This window comes from Orcinus orca, chromosome 5, assembly GCF_937001465.1.
Source record: "Orcinus orca chromosome 5, mOrcOrc1.1, whole genome shotgun sequence".
In the NCBI taxonomy this organism is placed as follows: Eukaryota; Metazoa; Chordata; class Mammalia; order Artiodactyla; family Delphinidae; genus Orcinus; species Orcinus orca.
In genome coordinates, this window is record NC_064563.1 from 96,239,453 (window position 1) to 96,263,152 (window position 23,700).

Sequence of the window (23,700 nt, forward strand, 5' to 3'; positions counted from 1 at the left end):
TTGATTCTGGCTCTGCATTTGGCCTCATGCCCTGAAAAATTGATGGTAAACCACAGCCTACAGCTCTCAAGGAGAAAACCTTATGGTCTTCTTTATCAACTTTGCAATGAGTTAAAAATACCTTATGCTATGTTAATGGATATGACTGGAATATATTCTATTTTCCTATGCAATTAAAGTAAGAACTATTTAAATTTACAGTGACTTATTCTAGTTGGCTATACACTTATTTTTTTTTATTTTATTTTTATTTTTACAGTTTTATTTTTGTGTACAGATTTGCTTAACCATCACTGAATTTCTAGGTCAGGTTCAGGTAACTGAAGAGCCTTTATAAGTAGTTTATATTGTCTAGACCCAAGGTATGCTGCAAACCCAGTCTGAAGCAAAATGGGAAATAACATCTTTCTAAAGACAGGCTTAGAAATCCTAATCCAGTAATTTAAGATGTTTCCTTTCTTGGGTAGCAGGGCTGAGCTATACCTGGCTGCTAGGTCACCATTCACAGGGATAGCCAAGAAAACAGGGTACAGACCACCAAAAACAGGACCAACCAGTCCACCTCGTGTTATGGTACAGGTTTCACAATGTAAATCACCTGTATTCAAAGGTAAACTTACTAAACCTTTGTAAGATACGTGTACCGTCAAAAATGGGATCACTGCCATTGGTAAGCCAGCAGCTACACGAGCCTGTGTCACATGTAGGATGCATCGAAAGAGACTACTTGCTATTAGGCCACAGAGGGCAGCATTAAGTCCAATATATGTTGATCCATTTTCAAGCAGATTCCTTTCTGCTTCTGGAAGTTGGTTAATTTTTCTGGTTATGATTTCAATTAAGTTCTTCTTGACAGTACCATCTGGTTTATGATTTTCCATCTTGAGCCTTAAATTAAAATGTCATTTTTCAATAATGTGTATCTTTTACTGCACCCCTTTACCCGGAATGCCGGTACCTTACGCTCTCCTCCCAGCAGTCACTGCCTCCTCCGGCCTCCATCAGCCACGCGAGTGCTCACTCCTACACTTATTTCTGTTTTTACGATTACTGAATCTTTCCAGGGTTACTTAGCAGCTAATGAGTATTTATCATGAGGTCCACCTTGCGCAGGGCTCAGTGAGTGATGAAGTCATTTACAAAGGCCCGGCCTTCAAAGTATTTAAAATGTAAAGTTGTGCTGTCCAGTACAGTAGCCACTACCCATAGGTGGCTATTTAAGTTTAAATCTAAAGAGATTAAAAATTCAGCTCCTCAGTTAAACTAATCACATTTCAAAAGCTCAGTAGGCATAAGCACATGTGGCTAATTGCTGCCATATTGGACAGTGAGGATTTCCATCTTCACAGATATTTCTACTGGGCTGTGCTTATCTACAGTAATACTCATTTAAGACCAGTTTTAAAAAATGGTAAATTTAGAGTTTAATTCAATAGTTGAATTTTTTTTTAAAGAGATTAAGTTACAGTTGGTAATCCCAAATACAGCAATAATTTTCTCTATAGTTGGTGGTAGAATGGGGGAAAGGCATGACTTTCAGCCAAACTGGACCCCTCCTCCCTCCTTCCTTCCCTTCCCTTCCCTTTCCCTTTCCCTTTCCCATCCCCTTTCCCTTTCCTTCCCTCCCTCCCTCCCTCCCTTCCTTCCTTCCTTCTTCAGGTTCCAAAGAATATTCTGGGTCATTTGCATATATGTGTGGGGAAGGGAGAGGGGAGTTTGGGATCTCTCTGTTGGAGGAAATGAAGCAATGAGTGTGAATTCTCTGATTCTAAGCACTTTCTGTTATTCATATGAGGTGTTCTTGGATTCACCTCTTTGCATACTGTCTGCATGACCCCTTCTGTGTTTACCTAGCCTAACGTAATTGTCCTTTGTTTTTTTGAAATGACTTTTCACTTAGAGCTCATAATATCCTCTTCAGATGCTAATTATTCCATTTCTTTCTTTATAACTTCTTTTCTCATATGAGCCTTCAGTTTGTATCTGTGCCATTTCAGGCCTCCCTATATATATATATATGAAGCTATTAATTGTGCACCTAATATATGTTCACCAGAATATTTTACCATAGCACCTAGCACAGTACTCAACACATGGTAGGTTATTAGGAAATGCTGCTGATGGTTTAGAAGCAGACCCTTACAAAGTGAAATGATAACTGACCTACCTCAAAGTGTGAGAAAAATATTTAACATTACAAGATCTGTTGAAAATACAAAATGCAACCCAATTCCCTATTATTCAAAGGTAGTCTTTCCAAATCATTTTCAAAATGTCATGGTGAATTTTATGCTGTAATTTCTGACCTTACAAAATTGCCTTTAACAAAATGACATAAAAAAAGCACTCATTTTCTGCTTGATAATTATCTCATCTCTCTTCACAGCCACATACTCATCCACAGTGTATACCACTGTCAGGCATTTTCTGTCCTTGGGTGTATTACAGTCACTCCAGTATATTAAAACTCAACTGTAGCTTAACAAAGTTGTACCAGTTCATATGTATTCTTATTAAATATTTGTATTTGCTACTCTTTTGTTCTCTCTAATATTTATACATTTTTATCAGTGTTAAATTTTCTTGGACCTCTAAGTCATTAATGAATATATTGAATAATATTAATCTTAGTAACAATTCTTTGTGTAGTTTTCTCCACAATTCAGACAAAAGTATGAATTCACAGAGTGTAACTGCCCGTGTATTTAGTACAGTCGTCCTCCAGATTCAGGGATTCAGTTATTCACAGTTCTAGACATTTGCTGTGCTGTGAACTAACACACAACTTTCTTTTATTGTTCCCTGTTACTCTGGCAGCTCCTGCCATCTGTAGCTTATTCTGCCTTCCTTGTTAAAAGTAAATTTATAAAGCATTAAAGAAAGGCATTAAAGATGGATAAGCACCCAGTGGAGTCTTCTAGGAAATAAGAGAAAAATTTTCAAAATAGAGGTACTTTCATACACTGTTGGTGGGATTATAACTTGCTACATTTTTTCCAAATGCAATTTGACAGTGTACATGAAGAAGCCCTTTTAAAAAAGTGTTTGGGGGCTTCCCTGGTGGCACAGTGGTTGAGAGTCCACCTGCCGATGCAGGGGACACGGGTTCGTGCCCCGGTCCGGGAAGATCCCACATGCCGCTGAGCCTGCGCGTCTGGAGCCTGTGCTCCGCAACGGGAGAGACCACAACAGTGAGAGGCCCGCATACCGCAAAAAAAAAAAAAAAAAAAGTGTTTGGGGTTTTGTTTTTACCTTTTTTCCTAACAAAGGGGTAGATACTTGAAAAGCCATTGAAGAAAGACTGCGTAGACTGAATAAATCAAGGATTTTCCTACTTGATGGGACTTGCAGATAGTAATTCCAGGTCTAAGAAGCAGAATCTATTGGATCATTCATTCTTACCTTTCTTGTGTCCCCAATGTGGTTAATTCTGTTGAGTAGAGGATTTGTTTACATTTAATATCCATTCCCAAATAATTTGTCCCTCTCAAAAACTTTGTTTTTCACTATTGAGAATGGGGGAATGAATGGAGAAACACAAGTTTATTTGGAAAAGTCTGCATAAATATCTGTCGACTATAATTTAGTTAGAATTTCATTGCATATCTGTATTAGTTACCCACAGTTTGAAAGTGGCTGCTGAAATTGTGGCAATTCTTACCTGTCCTACCTGAGAAGCTTAGTAGCACTGTAGGTCAAGGTTAACCACCTAATTTTGTGGATCCCAGACTGATCTTATTGAATACTGGAAGCAGTTCTTCATAGTGATCAAAACTTGAATAAAGCATTCAGGAAGGTATCTTACTGGTAGATCATTCAAGGACCGCTTATAATGATGGGCTTTCAACATTGCTCATTTGTTTACCTGTATCATTCCTACAAGCATAGTACTTTGTGATTAGTGCCATAATTTTTTAAAGAAACCCCCTTTTAAAAGTCTCCCAAATGACAGTAGATGCATGTATTAAAATATTTGCCCAATAACTGTTTCATGTTTCATTAAATATCAAAAAGGACTTACCAGACCATTCTTTCACATGTAAATTAAATAGGCTTTAGGTTTAGATATTCCACTGTATATTACAAACTTGCAGCAAAACCTGACCATAATGAAATAATTGTTTGAAGGTTATGTTGACCTCCTCTCAGGCTTTGAGGTTAACTGGTTAGCAAAGTTGCATGAACTCAACATAGATATCCAGTCATTACTGCTGCATAACAACCTTCACTTATCAGTGGCATTGTTTGTGTGTGTTCACCTACCTTTTAATTTTTTTCCTTAAATACTTGATATACCGTTAAAATGAGATGAATACACATCTTCTGGCTATAAAGAAAGACTGTTATTCTTTTATACCCATATGTTATATTTTCATCATTCAACTTACTGTGAATATTATTTTGGGTGCTAAAAAAGAGAAGGTAGGCTTGGTTATTACATTTAATGGGCTGTGTTCCTAATTATGGTTTCAAATTAATAATATAAAGTTAAATTTATTGTTGTGATAAACAACCCTCAAGTATAACTGTTTTATAAACAATAATCCCCCTCCTGTCTCATTCAGAAACAGCAGTGTATGCTTTGCCAAATGTTTATTTAATATAGTTGAGTACCTTTTTGTTTGTTTATTGGCCGTTGGAAACTTCCAACTATATTCTTTTAAATTATTGCATCTTTCTGTATTTTATGACTCAGTATAAGCTGCCTTAAATTATTATTTGGACAAAACAAGATATTAAGAAAAAACATAATTTCATTTTTACTTCCATATGTCTATAAGTCATCTTCTTTAGCTGGAGGATGATAAAACTTGATTTCAAGAAGATTATAAGCATCAATATTGTACTCAACTATTTTTATTAAAACTTAATTTCTTTAACTTCAGCGTTCCAGTACAATAGCAAGGGTGATCATTTATACATCTATAGAGTGAAAAACAAAAATTGCTAAAAATTACAAACCGAGAATGGCACAAGTGCTATTAGCCCCAAGTTAGATAGAAAATTGTAAACAGCAAAATCTTGGAGACCACTATGATGTATTTTAATTTAAATTTATCTACATGTGAAAATATGTGCAAATATTATTTTCACCTATATTTAATAATGTAGTACAAACAACTTTGGGTTCATCTTACTGCTGCAGTAAAAGCTGCATGTTGGAAATATAAGAAGTCTCGGGAAGATGCGCTGCTTTGGAGATGTTACAGCTCTTCAAATAACTGCGCTCATGTGTGAAGGTTAGGACTATACATTGGCATAAAACCAATCATTGAAACATTTCCAGCTTTCTGCAAGGTAAACAGTAATTTATCCAGACAGCTGTGTGCTTATAGATATCAATATAAATACAAGCTCACTGTGTATATAAAGAAAGGGAGGAAGTCTGTGTGTGTGTGTGCGTGTGCATGTGTGTGTGTGTGCTTACATGTGTGTGCATTGTCTAGTTTTTGGAGAAGCAGATCGCTAACACAGAAAAAGCACTGGACAAGGAGCTTCTGCTTTTGCATGTGTTCTATTTTGGACTCTCACTTGCTGGATATATAACCTTGGGTAAATGATTAAATACCCTTTTCTAAGCCCTAATTTCCTTCCATATCGACTCATCCACATTAAGGGATGTTTTGTAAGTATAAAGTAATGTGTGGAAAGATTTATACAAATGAGAATTTTTTAATCATTTCTTTTCATTTCAGGATTAAAAATGGAAATAAGAATATTAAAGTTACAGAAAACTTTGGAACCTACTCATCCAGCCTGATTTTACATTTGAGAGGAGAGACTCAGAGAAGATAAACAACTTGACCAAGGTAACAATATTCAAATATAGGTCTCATTATTTTGGGATCCAAAGCTGTTTTATTTTTTAATAGAAGCATAGTTGACATACAATATTATATTAGTTTCTGGTGTACAACATAGTGATTTGACATATACATTATGAATTGATCACCATGATAAGTCTGGTAACCATCTGCCACCACACAAAGTTATTACAATATTATTAACTATACTTCCTAGGCTGTACATTTATTCCCATGACTTATTTATTTTATAACTAGAAGTTTGTATCTCTTAATCCTCTTCACCTATTTTGCCCAGCCTTTCACCCCTCCTGCCCCTGGTGACAACCAGTTTGTTCTCTGTATCTATGAGTCTGTTTCTGGTTTATTTAGTTTGCTAATTTGTTTTTAAAATTCCACATATAAGTTAAATCATACAGTATTTGTCTTTTTTTAACTTATTTCACTTAGCTTAATACCCTCTAGATTTATCCATGTTGTCACAAATGGCAAGATTTCATTCTTTTTTTATGTCTGAGTAGTATTCCACTGTGTGTGTGTGTGTGTGTGTGTGTGTGTGTGTGTGTATCACATCTTCTTTATCCATTCATCTATCAATGGGCACTTAAGTCACTTCCAAATCTTAGCTACTGTAGATAGTGCTGCAGCGAACATAGGGGTCCATATATCTTTTCAAATTAGTGGTTTTGTTTTCTTCTAATAAATACCCAGAAGTAGAATTGCTGGATTATATGGTAATTCTATTTTTAGTTCTTTAAAGAACCTCCATACTGTTTTCTGTAGGGCTGCACCAGTTTACATTCCACCAACAGTGGACAGGTGTTCCCTTTCCTCTGCATCCTCCCTAGCACTTGTTATTTGTTGTCTTTTTGATAATAGCCATCTGACAGCTGTGAGGTGATCTCATTGCAGTTTTGATTTACATTTCTCTGATGATTAGTGATTTTTGAGCATCTTTTCATGTGTCCGTTGACCATCTGTATGTCTTCTTTGGAAAAATGTCTATTCAGGTCCTCTGCTCATTTTTTAAAAAATTTGTTTTGGAGTATACTTGATTTACAATGTTGTGTTTGTTTCTGCTGTATACCAAAGTGAATTAGTTATACATATACATATATCCACTCTTTCTTAGATTCTTCTCCCATATAGGTCATTACAGAGTATTGAGTAAAGTCCCCTGTACTCTACGGTAGGTCTGTATCAGTTATCTATTTTATATATAGTAGTGTGTATATGTCAATTCCAATCTCCCAGTTTATCTCTCCCCTCACTTACCCGCCTTGGTAACTGTAAGTTTGTCTTCTCCATCTGTGACTCTATTTCTGTTTTGTAAATAAGTCCATTTGTACCATTATTTTAGATTCCACATATAAGTGATATCATTTGATATTTGTCTTCATCTGATTTACTTCACTCAGTATGGCAATCTCTTATACATGTCAATCTTTCATATCAATAGTACGTATATTCCTTATTTTAGTATATAATGACATTTTAAGGTAATTATCTTATTAAAATAATAATATAATCCTTTGTGAAATAAATCAGAAGAATCTAAACTGCAGCCTAGAACACATCCATCCATTCATTAATGTAGCCAAATTCTCTTGAGTTTCTACTTGGTTCCATGCTTCTATGGATGCAAAGGTGAACCAGAGAGATATCCTGTCCTCAGAGAACTCATAGCTTATTGTGAGAGAGAGAACAAAAAGGACATAAGGATACAAAACATAATGTAAAAAGTATTAAATACTTAAGAAAATATTGAACTAGTTCTTGAAGCCTAGATTGGATTTGTACATGTAATTGGTACCATAACAAAGGTACAGTGGCAGGAAAGCAAGTAATTTTGGATGGAAGACAGGGTATATAAAAGCAACCAGTAGGAAATAACTGTTTTCCAATTGCTTCCTTGTGTAACCCCCATACTTACCTTGTTTGAATTTTGCTGCCCAGTTTCATTCTTTACCATGAGAGCAGCATGGATGGTTAAATTGGCAAGTTAAGAAATTCAATATCATTTGATTATATACCCCAAAGTGCAGACAATCCTTTTAAAATTCATTAAAATATGTAATTTTAAACACAGCAGCCAATATTGACAGAGCATTTGATTGCTTTAACCAAAAAAGCAATTTTACACCCCGTGGTCAAAATAAGAAATCCTCAAAGGATAAACTGAGCTTTCTACAGCAATATGCAGTTTTAGTCTTACTTTCTCTGTTAGTAGTGTGCACCTCACAATAGAGATTAAAGCGATGTGGAAAAGAAGAAGAGGTAAAAAAGTGACTATACAAGTTGCTACAGTTGAAGAAAAAAATCAAAAATGTTACAACCATGTGAATATTTTTAATCTACTTTCTATCATTATTATTTTGGATCTAGCAAGGATCTATAAGATCTCCCAACCCAGGTATAGCATAGTTTTCTTGTTTCTGGGAAAGAAGTCTATTTTGCAGGACAGTCAGTTGAAGACACATGAAGGAAAGAGAGAACTGGATACAATACTACAGTTCACTTTCGCATTTGGTATTTGTGCTGGAAAACTTGGAAGGCTAGATCTGTTACCTTTTGTAGTGAAGTAACATTTTTCTGCATTTTAAATAATAAAAATAACTAGCAGTTTTTTGAATTAAATAATTTTTTTGCCTGGCTACATTGAAACACTAAAAACACTTGGAGAGTGAGCACCAAAATATATATCAATACACACATCACCTATGGAGATGCCAGATCTACTTGGTGCACAGGACTTGTTGAAGTAAAGAGGAAATGTACCCAGACCAACCTCTATACGAAGAGCAGACACCACTGTAAATGAGAATGTGCCCTTTAACACATAATACACTCTGACCAGGTTTGGTAAGGGAGGCACCAGAATTTGTCAATAGGAGTGGTGTAGAGGCCACCATATTTAGGTACCTCTAGGTAGCTATCCATGAAGTGTTTTTTCTTACGACTTCATGTTTTATGAAGGTGATACAAAGATTGATTGAGAATGATCTTTAACAAACTATAAAATGGGTGTAGTGTGTTCTTATATCAGTCGTAGTTCCTCTTCACAAAGCTCCTTGAAGTGAGAGACTACCTTGTTGACAGTTGTATTCCTAAGCCCTATCACTGCACTGTGGAACATAGTTAACCACTCAGATATTGTTGAATGACTATATGCATGACTGAGCAAATAAATGATCGGGTGAAATTAAGAAGGAATAATAATCTGTTAATAATGAAGCCATGTAATCGTTCTCTCTAGTGTCCAGTTCTCTTTGGGTCCCACATTTTAGGGTTTGTTGTCAATATGTCCAGCCCTCCCTTTTGGTCTTATTACCAAAAACAGAACATATATTTAACCTGTCTTTTAAACCTGAGAACAACAATGTAATGATACAGCTCTGTCTCTCATTCCTGTTCTTGAAGGTCTAAGAAATTCTCAGGGAAGATGCCTCTTTAACTTTCCAGTGATGCCTTCGTTTGTAGGAAGGGGTTAGTATTCTTTAGCTCTAGCAGGAGCATTTTCCCCTGCAGTCCAAGACAGCTGAGAGGACAGGGGTGCTGAGGAGAAATGCAGAAAGCAGAATGCTTTTTAGAAGAAAAAGTCTCTGTTTGGAGTCTTTACTGAAAATTAATCTACTATTTCACTACTATATACTCTACTAATCTAATGTGATCTACTACTGTGTCACGAAACTTTCTATGTGGTCAAGAATCAAGGATGTCCAGTCAAATAGTTGATAAGAATTTAATAAAAGATGACTGGCAAAGGCAAGGTTTAAGGAATAGAGCAGTACTTGGGCGAGTAGCAGTACAGAGTTGTTACCACCTAGGATGGGAGGGGCATCCCCACCTGGGTGGGTGTAAGGGAGTGTTGCCTGACAGGAACTGGGACCTGTGGTAGAGGTCATACACAGACAAAACACAGCAACCTGAAAGGGAGGGACCTGGTAAAATAAACACTCACCCTCTTCTCCTACTGACTGCTCTTCTATCAGCACCAGCAAGAAGCCAAAGGGTAGGGAAGCCATTGATAAGTTCATGGGGCCAGCTTTCTATGCAGACCAGGGTATGGAAGTACACATCATAGATCTGGATGGGCAAAGGTTAGCTGCCTCATTAAACCCTACTTTCTACCAGTCTAGGTCTGCTCCCAAACTAGATCCCCTCCCAGTACTAGCTAAGAGAGATCTTCAGAGAAATGTTGCTCTTTTATAATGTGGGTAATTCCCTGATTTAAGAATATATGACCTACCAAATTCTGACTTCCAGAACTGATCAGTGAAGAGGTGATTACTCGTACTGTGAACAAATTTACACAGGACTCCCTTTACAAAGAGCTCTCTTAATGAAGTTATGAAATTGACTTATACAAATGGTTTTAGGTATAATAGTTACAAAGCGCTGATAGGTGAAATCTACTGTTCATGCATGACTCTATCACTATTACCTATTTTAGATTCCCTGCTCCCCCACAAAGTATAAAAAGTCTTCCTGCTGGGCTTCCCTGGTGGCACGGTGGTTGAGAGTCTGCCTGCCGATGCAGGGGATACGGGTTCGTGCCCTGGTCCGGGAAGATCCCACATGCTGCGGAGCGGCTGGGCCCGTGAGCCATGGCCGCTGAGCCTGCGCGTCCGGAGCCTGTGCTCCGCAGTGGGAGAGGCCACAACAGTGAGAGGCCCGCGTACCGCAAAAAAAAAAAAAAAAAAAAAAAAAGTCTTCCTGCTTACTTTGCTTTTCCTAGCACTAGTCAAGAGCCTCATTTATGGAAATAAGTATCTGACAGTCATCGTTTCTTTTTTTTCTCTTTTGTGTTGAATTATATTGAGATGACAAAGGGGGCTGTCGTGACTTCAGAAATAAGAGATTTGAATACTTGTCTTCTTTAACTTCTTGATGGTTGAGTTGTAGGCTAACTCCCCATGGTCTTCTCTATAATGTTGAAAAGAAGAGTAACTAGTTTGAAAAGTGAAGGGAATATGACTAATGTAAGCCACCTCCAGTGGTTCAGTGACATCCCTTTACCAAGAAGAGAGAAAGGGAATAAAGGTCCAAGGTGAGAGAGAGATAGCATCACTCCTTATGAATTTCAACACTAGAGGTTTATAGATTTTTAATGGTAAAAACACTATTTTTTCCTGGCCCTTTGTCATGCCTCCCCTTACAGTAGTCCCATTTTGCTCTTAATAGTACACATTATTTTTGGCTATTATGCAATTTCTCTTTTGTTTTCTTCAGAAAATAGGAGATTACTTCTTAAAAGAGAAGCAGACAGAAAGATGCTAAAAATGAGAATGGGGAATAGATGCCCAAACTAGAATTAGTACTCACAAATTCCTAATGATGCTGTAATTCCCAGGGGGAAATATTTATTTATGTAAAGACATTTGGTTAATTATTTATAGAAGTAAAACTCGGGAAAATTCCACTCCCACTGTTTTGATCTACATATACTGTCCCTAGAGGCCTTGTCTCCTGCCATATGGGTTTCCATTCTCAGAAGCAGAAAGTCCCTGTTTGCTCCTGACCTTGATAGTGCCTTTTTAAAAAATGAAATTTGTAATAGTCACAACGACACTGATTTTGTGTGTTTTTAAGGTCCATTATTTTATAGTCTGATTGCCCTTTAAAAAAAACAAACAAACTTTTTTTCCATAAATACTGGAAAGACATACATTTGGATGTCTTGATGTAGTTCAAAAGCCAGAATCAACTTATGTCCTTGCTTGACCAGCATCATCAGCTGGGGACACCATTCAGTACCTAAGGCTTAATGCCCTGCCACACGTGTCTGATAATGCCAGGCATAACTTCATGCTCCAGAAGAGGCCAAAGAAAGACCCAGATAATATCAAGCTTGGCAAATAGTAGAAGAAGAGGGTGAAGGCAATCATTTATTTAAAACACATGAAGCTTGGATTTTTGCTTTTGCAATAAAAGAAGAGAGAGGAGGTACTAAAATGCAGCAGGTTTTTCATGGTGAAAGTATTCTAAAAATATGAAGTGTTTTATGACAACATTTCCCAGGAAATTATAGAGTTCCCCAGGCAAGAAAAGTACTTCCTGCATGAGTAGTTTCCACCTTTGTACACCCCATTTCTTTTTCCTGTGATTTTTAAATATCCATTTGAAAAATTATAATTTTATAATAGGCACTCTAATGAAAAGTATTAAGAGGAATCATCTAATGCTAATGACAGTAATAGTCAAATGTAAAATCACTCCCACTCATTCTCACATTTTAATGCAAGGGCGTTTAGGGATCATACTGATAATTTATTATAAAAGAGCATGATTGGTAGTCATTACCTATTCAGAAGCAAATGTGAAAACATAATGGTCCAAACACTCTATTAATAAAAGATTTAGGTTTGTAATGGAGACACACAACTTTATTGTGCCCTTCATATAACCAGTAATCCCCAGTTCAATCAGCTGAAATAATATTTTATTTAAAAGGTTTAGGCTTATATCAAAGACACACACTCTGTAGTGTCCTTCATAATACCAAAGATCCATAGTTCAGTCTGCTTAGTTAAAGAATTTTCCCTTTGGTGAAAATAACAAAACAAGTTTTCTTTTTTCTGACATCAGATAAGAAAGCCATTGCCATCCTTTAGTGCTTACATCTTTCTCCAGTGGAGGTTGCGTGCAAAACTCAAACACAAGCTGGATTGTGATTAAAAATCCTTAAAGCATGTTGGACAGGGTCCTATACGGATGATGATCATTTTCATATTTTCTGTAACAACCCAAAGATTGCATAATTCTGATGGAAAGTAATAGGGAAAGCAAGCCAAAATTGTGGGCTGAATATGGCTTTTTGTCCTTTAAAACACTGCTTTCTATGTGTTGCAATTGAGCGACTGGAGATGTTAGAAGGGAAGTGAAGGATGCTTGCCAATGTTGTGAAACCGGTGGCTTACGAGAGAATAACATGAGGTGTTAGCCTCATAATAGATGACATTCTTGAAGAATTACTTATAGGTATATTGTCCAAAGCTTCACCAATCTTACCATCAGCTATGCTTCCTTCTTTTGAAACTTTACCAAAACATACTTCTAAACTCTAAAATGGTGGGCAGTTAGCTGGATTTATAACTAAATTCTAAAATTTTCTGTTGAAAGACTGATTTCCTCTCTCTCAGAGAAAAGAATATGAGATTACCAGAAAGATGACAGCAATTGCCGTTAAAAGGAGTTAAGGCCCACTCTATCTGCTGATTTAGAGAGGACTTTTGTAGACAAAATGTTGCAGATGTAAAATTGGCATAGATAGTCAGGAGTAATGTGTGACCTTTGGCAAAGGAAGGGATGCAATCCAAAAACACAATATTCTGGGGCCAGTGGCAAAAGAGGAAAGAACTGGAGCAACTAGGTGAATTCAAAAGAATATTCCTGGGTTTACTGTTTTCATGCAGTAAAATTTTAGGAAATGCTGAGAGACTGAATAAAGAGGCAAATGTATATATATCAACCCTCACTAAATTGCATGAGAAAAAAGCATAAACCATTGGCTTCAGTAAACTTATTGACTTGCAGATAGAGTTTTTTCCGGAATTCTGAGTTTATGTGTAGATGGTGTGTTAATTTTTGATAATTTAGATGGTGTTTTCCTTTAATTAAGTACTTTAGTTGTGTGGCTAATAGTAGATATTCCTAAGAATACAGGGAATGGGGGTGGAGGAAATGTGCTAGTCAGCAATATCCATAAAATTAATTATCTTGGAGAGTTTAAGGGAAAAAAATGTGCATATAGGTATAGTATATGTCATAAACAGATGTTTGAATCCAAGATTTGTGGTTGTCACCACCAATGCTTTCATATTCATCATCCTCACAGACCAAGGTCCCAAGAATATAAGGCATTTAACTAGGATCACAAACATTCTAGGTGACTCCCATCAAATTTAAACTCCTGTCTTAAGATTCAAGCCTCATGCAACCTATGCTAAATTATATTTCAGGGTATGGAAAGGAATGTGCATACATCATTGTAGAAAGGTCATTTAATGATAGTTTTGATGAAGGTTATATTTTTATTTATTTTGTTGGCCTCAAAAATGATAAAATTATTATTCTTTTAAATTATTATATTATTTTACAAATTATTATTAATAAAATATTAATTATCTTAATGATAAATTTGAATTCTAGCTACAGATTCAAAAAGTATGACATATACACCTAAAAGTATTTAGGTAGAATTTAAGTCCATAACTTGTTAATATTTAACAGAGGAACCTGGTGCTTATCAGGAAGCAGAATGGATTCACTAAAGATATGACAGTCTTTTCAATAGGCATTTGGAGAATTCTTCCCTGAAGATAAGCTAGAACAACATATGCAGTTACATAGGTTCATAGCCAAATAATCTTACAAAAAAATTTTTAACAACTTATAGGTCATTTTTTAATGGGACAGAAGAAGATTCACCACTTCACACTGTTTTATTCCCATATAAATATATAGATAATATACAGTCATCTAGAATCATAAGAATCAAGATCAAAGTCAAAACAATCAAGGTAAAAATTCAAAATTCTACATTATTTTTCAAGTAAAGCAATTAAACAGCTCACTTGGAAAAAATAGTAAGCACTTAAGTTAACTGAAACTTAATATATGCCACCATGTGTAGTGAGTTGCCAAAAATACTCATGAAAATCTAATTTATACTAAGAGAAGAAGAAAGAACATACTTAGACCACTGTACTCGTCTTGGTCATATCCCATATAATATATTTATATCTGGTTACCATGTTTTAAAATGTACTGTGATAAAGCTGTAGAAAGTTTTGAGCATGGTGGCTAGACTACAAAAGGGACCTTGCCATATTATGTAAGAAGTATCTAAAGTATCCAGGATGTTAATTCTGGAACTAGAAATCCTTAGCTGGGGATGTGAACGCTATCATAAAATGTAACAAGTAAGCTCTTGTAAAAATACTAACAGAATTGCTTTATAATTGGTAATCTTAAAGCATAGACCAGTGAATAGAAGTTCAGAAGGAAATCTCATTTCAATATTAGGGAAGACATTCTTATGTTTAGTAAATACTTGAAATTGAGATTTGTTTCATTTCAAGTCCATGAGCTCCCCATCACTGGATGATCAAGTGGCATATGTCCTATAAAGAAAAGCTGACAATGTGATCTGTAAGGTCCCTTCCAAAACTAAAAGTGTGCAATAAATGCCTACATTAAGAAAAAAGAAAGATCTTAGACAACCTAACTTTACACCTCAGGGAACTAGAAAAAGAAGAACAAACATAAGCCCAAAGTTAGTAGTGGGAAAAAAATAACTAAGATCAGATAGGAGATAAATGAAATAAAGACTGAAAGGTCAATAGGAAAGATCAAGAAAACTAAGAGCAGTTTTTATTTTTTGAAAAGATAAAATAGCAAACCTTTAGCTAAACTAACCAGGAAAAAAAGAGAGAGGATTCAAATAAATAAAATTATAAATGATAGATATCACACAAAGGATTGTAAGAGACTACTATAAATAATTATATGCCAACAAACTGGACAATCTAGAAGGAATGGATAAATTCCTAGATATATACAACATATCAAAGCAGAATCTTGAAGAAAGAGAAAATAAGAATAGACCAATTGCTAGTATGGAGGTTGAATCAGTAATCAAAAACCTTCCAACAAAGAAAAGTCTCAGACCAGATGGTTTCACTGGTAAATTCTTCCAAACATTTTGGGAAGGATTTGCATTAAATATGGATCTGTATTAATTCTTCTAAAAAATAGAAGAGGTGGGAAGACATCCACATGTATATTATGAGAATGGCATTACCATGATACCAAAACCAGACAAGGAAACAAGAAAAGAAAACTACAGGCCAATACTTCTAGATGCACATAGACACAAAACTCCTCAACAAGATATCAGCAAACCAAATTCAACAGTACATCAAAGGATCATACACCATGATCAAATGGAATTTATTCCAGGGAGGCAGGGATGGATCAACATCTGCAAATTAATCAATGTGATACACCACATTAACAAAATGAAGGATAAAATCATATAATCATCTCAATATATGTAGAAAAAGCATTTGACAAACTTCAACACCCATTCATGATTAAAAAAAAACTCTCAACAAACTGTGTGTAGAGGGAACCTACCTAACACAAAAAAAGGCCGTACATGACAAGGCCATAGCTAAAATATTCAACAGTGTAATGCTAAAAGTTTTTCCTCTAAGGTCAGGAACAAGACAAGGATGCCTACTCTTGTAATCTTTACTCAGCATAGTACTGGAAGTCCCAGACAGAATAATTGGGGGAGGGGGGGGAGAAAGAAAAGGCATCCAAATTCAAAAGGAAGAAGTAAAATCATCTCTATCTGCAGATGACATGAAATTATATATAGGAGGCCCTAAGGTCTCCTAAAAACTCTACCAAAAAGCTGTTAGAAATAATAAACAAATTCAGTAAAGTCGCAGGATAAAAATCAATATAAAAAAATCAGTTGTGGCATGGGGGAGAGGCTTCCTGGATGATTTAACCTGGGAGTGCCGCTCGTATGAGGCGCAGTTGGGCGCCGGTGTGCGTGTGGGCCCTTGCTCACCTGCCAGCCTCCAACTGCCCAGTGGCCATGATAGCCGTCTGGCTGACAGAGTCTTGGTGCTCCGGCCGGGTGTCAGTCCTGTGCCTCTGAGGTGGGAGAGCCGAGTTCAGGACATTGGACCACCAGAAACCTCCCAGCTCCATGTAATATTTAACAGCGAAAGCTCTCCTAGAGATCTCCATCTCAACACTAAGACCCAGCTCCACTCAACAACCAGTAAGCTACAGCACTGGACACCCTATTCCAAACAACTAATAAGACAGGAACACAACCCTACCCATTAGCAGAGAGCCTGCCTAAAATCACAATAAGGTCACAGACACCCCGAAACGCACTGCCAGAAGTGGTCCTGCCCACCAGAAAGACAAGATCCAGCCTAATCCTCCAGAACACGGGCACCAGTCCCTTCCACCAGGAAGCCTAACAACACACTGAAACAACCTTAGCCACTGGGGGCAGACACCAAAAACAAGGGGAACTACGAACCTGCAGCCTGCAAAAAGGAGACCCCCAAATACAGTAAGTTAAGCAAAATGAGAAGACTGAGAAACACACAGCAGATGAAGGAGCAAGGTAAAAACCCACCAGACCAAACAAATGAAGAGGAAATAGGTAGATTACCTGAAAAAGAATTCAGAGTAATGATAGTAAAGATGATCCAAAAATCTTGGAAATAGAATGGGGAAAATACAAGAAACATTTAACAAGGACCTAGAAGAACTAAAGAGCAAACAATGATGAACAACACAATAAATGAAATTTTAAATTCTCCAGAAGGAATCAATAGCAGAATAACTGAGGCAGAAGAACGGATAAGTGACCTGGAAGATAAAATAGTGGAAATAACTATTGCAGAGCAGAATAAAGAAAAAAGAATGAAAAGAATTGAGGACAGCCTCAGAGACCTCTGGGACAACATGAAACATACCAACATTTGAATGCTAGGGGTCCCAGAAGAACAATAGAAAAAGAAAGGGACTGAGAAAATATTTGAAGAGATTAGAGTTGAAAATTTCCCTAATATGCGAAAGGAAATAGTTAATCAAATCCAGGAAGCACAGAACATCCCATATGGGATAAATCCAAGGAGAAACACGCCAAGACACACATTAATCAAACAATCAAAAATTAACTACAAAGAAAAAATATAAAAAGCAGCAAGGGAAAAACAACAAATAACATATAAAGGAATCCCCATAAGGTTAACAGCTGATCTTTCAGCAGAAACTCTGCAAGCCTGAAGAGAGTGGCAGGACATATTTAAAGAGATGAAAGGGAAAAACCTACAACCAAGATTACTCTACCCAGCAAGGATCTCATTCAGATTCAACAGAGAAATTAAAACCTCTACAGACAAGCAAAAGCTAATAGAATTCAGCACCACGCAACCAGTTCTACAACAAATGCTAAAGGAACTTCTCTACGCAGGAAACACAAGAGAAGGAAAAGACAACAATTACAAACCCAAAACATTAAGAAAATGGTAATAGGAACATACATATCAATAATTACCTTAAATGTAAATGGATTAAATGCTCCAACCAAAAGACATAGACTGGCTGAATGGATACAAAAACAAGACACGTATATATGTTGTCTACAAGAGACCCACTTCAGACCTAGGGACACATACAGACTGATAGTGAGGGGATGGAAAAAGATATTCCATGCAAATGGAAATCCAAAGAAAGCTGGAGTAGCAGTTCTCATATCAGACAAATAGACTTTAAAATAAAGACTATTATAAGAGACAAAGAAGGACACTACATAATGATCAAGGGATTGATCCAAGAAGAAGATATAACAATTGTAAATATTTATGCACCCAACGTAGGAGCACCTCAATACATAAGGCAAATGCTAACAGCCATAAAAGGGGAAACTAAAAGTAACACAGTCATAGTAGGAGACTTTAACACCCCACTTTCACCAGTGGACAGATCATCCAAAATGAAAACAAATAAGGAAACACAAGCTTTAAATTACACATTCAACAAGATGGACTTAATTGATATTTATAGGACATTCTATCCAAAAACAACAGAATACATTTTCTTCTCAAGTGCTCATGGAACATTCTCCAGAATAGACCATATCTTCGGTCACACATCAAGCCTTGGTAAATTTAAGAGAATTGAAATCATATCAAGTATATTTTCCAACCCAAATGCTATGAGACTAGAAATCAATTACAGGAAAAACTCTGTAAAAAATACAAATACATAGAGACTAAACAATACACTACTTAATAACCAAGACATCACTGAAGAAATCAAAGAGGGAATCAAAAAATACCTAGATACAAATGACAATGAAAACACAACAACCCAAAACCTATGGGATGCAGCAAAAGCAGTTCTAAGAGTGAAATTTATAGCAATAAAATCCTACCTCAAGAAACAGGAAACATCTCAAATAAACAACCTAACCTTACACCTAAAGCAATTAGAGAAAGAAGAACAAAAATCTCCAAAGTTAGCAGAAGGAAAGAAATCATAAAGATCAGATCAGAAATAAATGCAAAAGAAATGAAGGAAACAATAGCAAAGATCAATAAAACTAAAAGCTTGTTCTTTGACAAGATAAACAAAATTGATAAACCATTAGCCTATCTCATCAAGAAAAGGGAGAAGACTCAAATCAATAGAATTAGAAATGGAAAAGGATAAGTGACAACTGACACTGCAGAAATACAAAGGATCATGAGAGATTACTACAAGCAACTCTATGCCAATAAAATGGACAACCTGGAACAAATGGACACATTCTTAGAAAAACACAACCTTCCAAACCAGGAAGAAACAGAAAATACAAACAGACCAATCGCAAGCAGTGAAATTGGGACTGTAATTAAAAATCTTCCAAAAACCAAAAGCCCAGGACCAGATGGCTTCACAGGCGAATTCTATCAAACATTTAGAGAAGAGCTAACACCTATCCTTCTCAAACTCTTCCAAAATGTAGCAGAGGGAGGAACACTCCCAAACTCATTCTACGAGGCCACCATCACCCTGATACCAAAACCAAAGATGTCACAAAGAAAGAACACTACAGGCCAATATCACTGATGAACATAGAGGGAAAAATCCTCAACAAAATACTAGCAAACAGAATCCAACAGCACATTAAAAGGATCATACACCATGATCAAGTGGGGTTTATCCCAGGAATGCAAGGATTCTTCAATATACACAAATCAATCAATGTGATACACCAAATTAACAAATTGAAGGATAAAAACCATATGATCATCACAATAGATGCAGAAAATGCTTTTGACAATATTCAACACCATTTATGATAAAAACCCTCCAGAAAGTAGGCATAGAGGCAACTTACCTCAACATAATAAAGGCCATACACGACAAACCCACAGCCAACATCGTTCTCAGTGGTGAAAAACTGAAACCATTTCCACTAAGATCAGGAACAGGATAAGGTTGTCCACTCTCACCACTATTATTCAACATAGTTTTGGAAGTTTTAGCCACAGCAATCAGAGAAGAAAAAGAAATAAAAGGAATCCAAATTGGAAAAGAAGTAAAGCTGTCACTGTTTGCAGATGACATGATACTATACATAGAGAATCCTCAAGATGCTACCAGAAAACTACTAGAGTTAATCAATGAATTTGGTAAAGTAGCAGGATGCAAAATTAATGCATAGAAATCTATTGCATTCCTATACACTAGTGATGAAAAATTTGAAACAAAACACTCCCATTTACCATTGCAACAAAAAGAATAAAATACCTACGGCTAAACCTACCTAAGGAGACAAAAGATCTGTATGCAGAAAACTATAAGACACTGATGAAAGAAATCAAAGATGATACAAACAGATGGAGAGATATACTATGTTCTTGGGTTGAAAGAATCAACATTGTGGAAATGACTATACTACCCAAAGTAATCTACAGGTTCAATGCAATCCCTATCAAACTACCAACAGCATTTTTCACAGAACTATACAAAAAATTTCACAATTTGTATCAAAACACAAAAGACCCTGAATAGCTAAAGCAATCTTGAGAAAGAAAAATGGAGCTGGAGGAATCAGGTTCCCGGACTTCAGACTATACTACAAAGCTACAGTAATCAAGACAATATGGTACTGGCACAAAAACAGAGATATAGATCAATGAAACAGGATAGAAAGCCCAGAGATAAACCCACACATACAGTCACCTTATTTTTGATAAAGGAGGCCAGAATATACAATGGAGAAAAGACAGCCTCTTCAATTATTTGTGCTGGGAAAACTGGACAGCTACATGTAAAAGAATGAAATTAGAACACTCACTAACACCATACACAAAAATAAACTCAAAATGGATTAACGATCTAAATGCAAGGCCAGACACTATCAAACTCTTAGAGGAAAACATAGGCAGAACACTCTATGACATAAATCACAGCAAGATCCTTTTGACCCACCTCCTAGAGAAATGGAAATAAAAACAAAAATAAACAAATGGGACCTAATGAAACTTAAAACTTTTACACAGCAAAGGAAATCATAAACGAGATGAAAAGACAACCCTCAGAATGGGAGAAAATATTTGCAAATGAAACAACTGACAAAGGATTAATCTTCAGAATTTACAAGCAGCTCAACATCAAAAAAACAAACAACTCAATCCAGAAACGGGCAGAAGACTTAAATACACATCTCTCCAAAGAACATATAGAGATTGCCAACAAATGCATGAAAGAATGCTCAACATCACTAATCATTAGAGAAATGCAAATCCAAACTGCAATGAGGTATCACCTCATATCAGTCAGAATGGCCATCATCAAAAAATCTACAAGCGTGTGGAGAAAAGGGAACCCTCTTGCACTGTTGGTGGGAATGTGAATTGGTACAGCCACTATGGAGAACAGTATGGAGGTTCCTTAAAGAACTAAAAATAGAACTACCATATGACCCAGCAATCCCACTACTGGGCATATACCCTGAGAAAACCATAATTCAAAAAGAGTCATGTACCACAGTTTTCACTGCAGCTCTATTTATAATATCCAGGATATGGAAGCAACGTAAGCATCCATAGACAGAGGAATGTATAAAGGAGATGTGGCACATATATACAATGGAATATTACTCAGCCATAAAAAGAAATGAAACTGAGTTATTTGTAGTGAGGTGGATGGACCTAGAGTCTGTCCTACAGAGTGAAGTAAGTCAGAAAGAGAAAAACAAATACCGTATGCTAACACATATACATGGAATCTAAAAAAAAAATGGTTATGAAGAACCTAGAGGCAGGACAGGAATAAAGACACAGATGTAGAGAATGGACTTGAGGACACGGGGAGGGGGAAGGGTAAGGTGGGACGAAGTGAGAGAGTGGCATGGACTAATATATACCACCAAATGTAAAATAGATAGCTAGTGGGAAGCAGCTGCATAGCACAGGGAGATCAGGTCAGTGCTTTGTGACCATCTAGAGAGGTGGTATAGGGAGGGTGAGACAGAGATGCAAGAGGCAGGAGATATGGGGATATATGTATATGTATAGCTGATTCACTTTGTTATAAAGCAGAAACTAACATACCGTTGTAAAGCAGTTATACTCCAATAAAGATGTTTAAAAAAAATCAGTTGTATTTCTATACACTAACAACAAACTATCAGAAAGAGAATTAAGAAAACAATCCCTTTAAAATAGCAAAAAGAATAAAATAGGATTAAATTTAACCAAAAAGGTTACAGATCTGTACACTGAAATCTATGACACTGATGAAAGAAATTCAAGAAGACACAAATAAATAGATATTCCCTGTTCATGGATTAGAAGAATGAGTATTGTAAAAGTGTCCACACTACCCAAAGCTATCTATAGATTCAATGCAACCCCTATCAATGTTCAAATGGCATTTATCACAGAAATAGAAAAATCAACCCCAAGATTTGAATGAAACCACAGAAGATCCCAAATAGCCAAAGCAATCTTGAGAAAGAAGAACAAAGCTGGAGACATTATGTTTCCTGATTTCAAACTATATTGCAAAGCAATAGTAATCACAAGAAATACGCTATTGGTGTAAAAACAGACACATAGATCAATGGAACAGAATAAAGAGCCAAGAAATAAACCCATGCATATTTGGTTAATTAATTTATCATAAAGTAGTGAAGAACATACAATGGGGAAAGGATGGTCTCTTCAATAAATGGTGTTGAGAAAACTGGACAGGTACATACAGAAGAAAAGAAAAAGAAAAGAAATTGAACTCTATCTTACACCACTCACAAACATCAACTCAAAATGAATTAAAGATGTGAATGTAAGCCCTGAAACCATAAAACTCCTAGAATAAAACACAATCGGTAACCTCCTTGACAATGCCCTTGGCAATGATTTTTGTGGATTTTATTATAAAAGCAAAAATAAACAAGTGGGACTACATCGGTCTAAAAAGCTTCTGCAAAGCAAATGAAACCATCATCAAAATGAAAAGGCTACCTATGGAATGGGGGAAATATTTGTACATCATAAGTCTGATAAGGGGTTAATATCCAAAATATTAAAGAACTTGTACAACTCAATAGCAACAAACCAAGAATCTGATTAAAAAGTTGACAGAGGAACTGAATAGTCGTTTTTCCAAAGAAGATACACATGGCCAACAGATATATGAAAAGGTGTTCAACATCACTAATCATCAGGGAAATGCAAATCAAAATTACAATAAGATATCACTGTTAGAATGGCTGTCATCACAAAGACAAGAGGTAGCAAGTGTTGGCAAGGATGTGGAGAAAGGGGAACTCTTGTGCACTGTTGGTGGGAATACACGTGGGTGTAGCCACTATGGAAAACAGTGTGGGAGACCTCAAAAAAATTTAAAAAAGAACCACCCTATGGTCCAGCCATCCCACTTCTGAGTATATATGCAAAGGAAATGAAAACAAGATATCAAAAAGATATTTACACTCCCATGTTTACTGAAGCATTATTCACAAGAGCCAAGTTATGGAGACAACCTAAATGTTCATCAATGGATGACTGGATAAAGATAATGCAGTGTACATATACAGTGGAATGTTATTCAGCCTTGAGAAAGACATCCTGCTATTGGTAATAGTGTGGATGGACCTTGAGGGCTTTATGCTAAGTGAAATAAGTCAGACAGGAAAGATAAATACTATGTGATGTTACTTCTGTGTGGAATCTAAAAAAGCCAAATTCACAGAAACAGAGACAAGAATAGTGGTTACTAGCGGCTGGTTGGTGAGGGGAATGGGGAGATGTTGATCACAGAGTATAAACCTTCAGCTATAAGATGAATAGGTTCTGGGGAT

At 36.2% G+C, this 23,700-nt stretch overlaps 1 protein-coding gene across 1 annotated transcript; it reads right to left on the minus strand.

Annotated features, from left to right (window-relative positions):
• Nucleotides 1-252: 252 nt before the first annotated feature.
• LOC101280314 (transmembrane protein 126A-like) lies at nucleotides 253-1,013 on the minus strand. Its single transcript, XM_049710643.1, has one exon. The coding sequence runs from the start codon at nucleotides 879-881 to the stop codon at nucleotides 291-293; it is 591 nt and encodes a 196-aa protein (XP_049566600.1). The 5' UTR covers nucleotides 882-1,013; the 3' UTR covers nucleotides 253-290.
• Nucleotides 1,014-23,700: the final 22,687 nt, after the last annotated feature.

Bases quoted from the DNA above. Each gene is read 5' to 3' on its own strand.
- LOC101280314 (XM_049710643.1), bottom strand. From the start codon at position 881: ATGGAAAATCATAAACCAGATGGTACTGTCAAGAAGAACTTAATTGAA.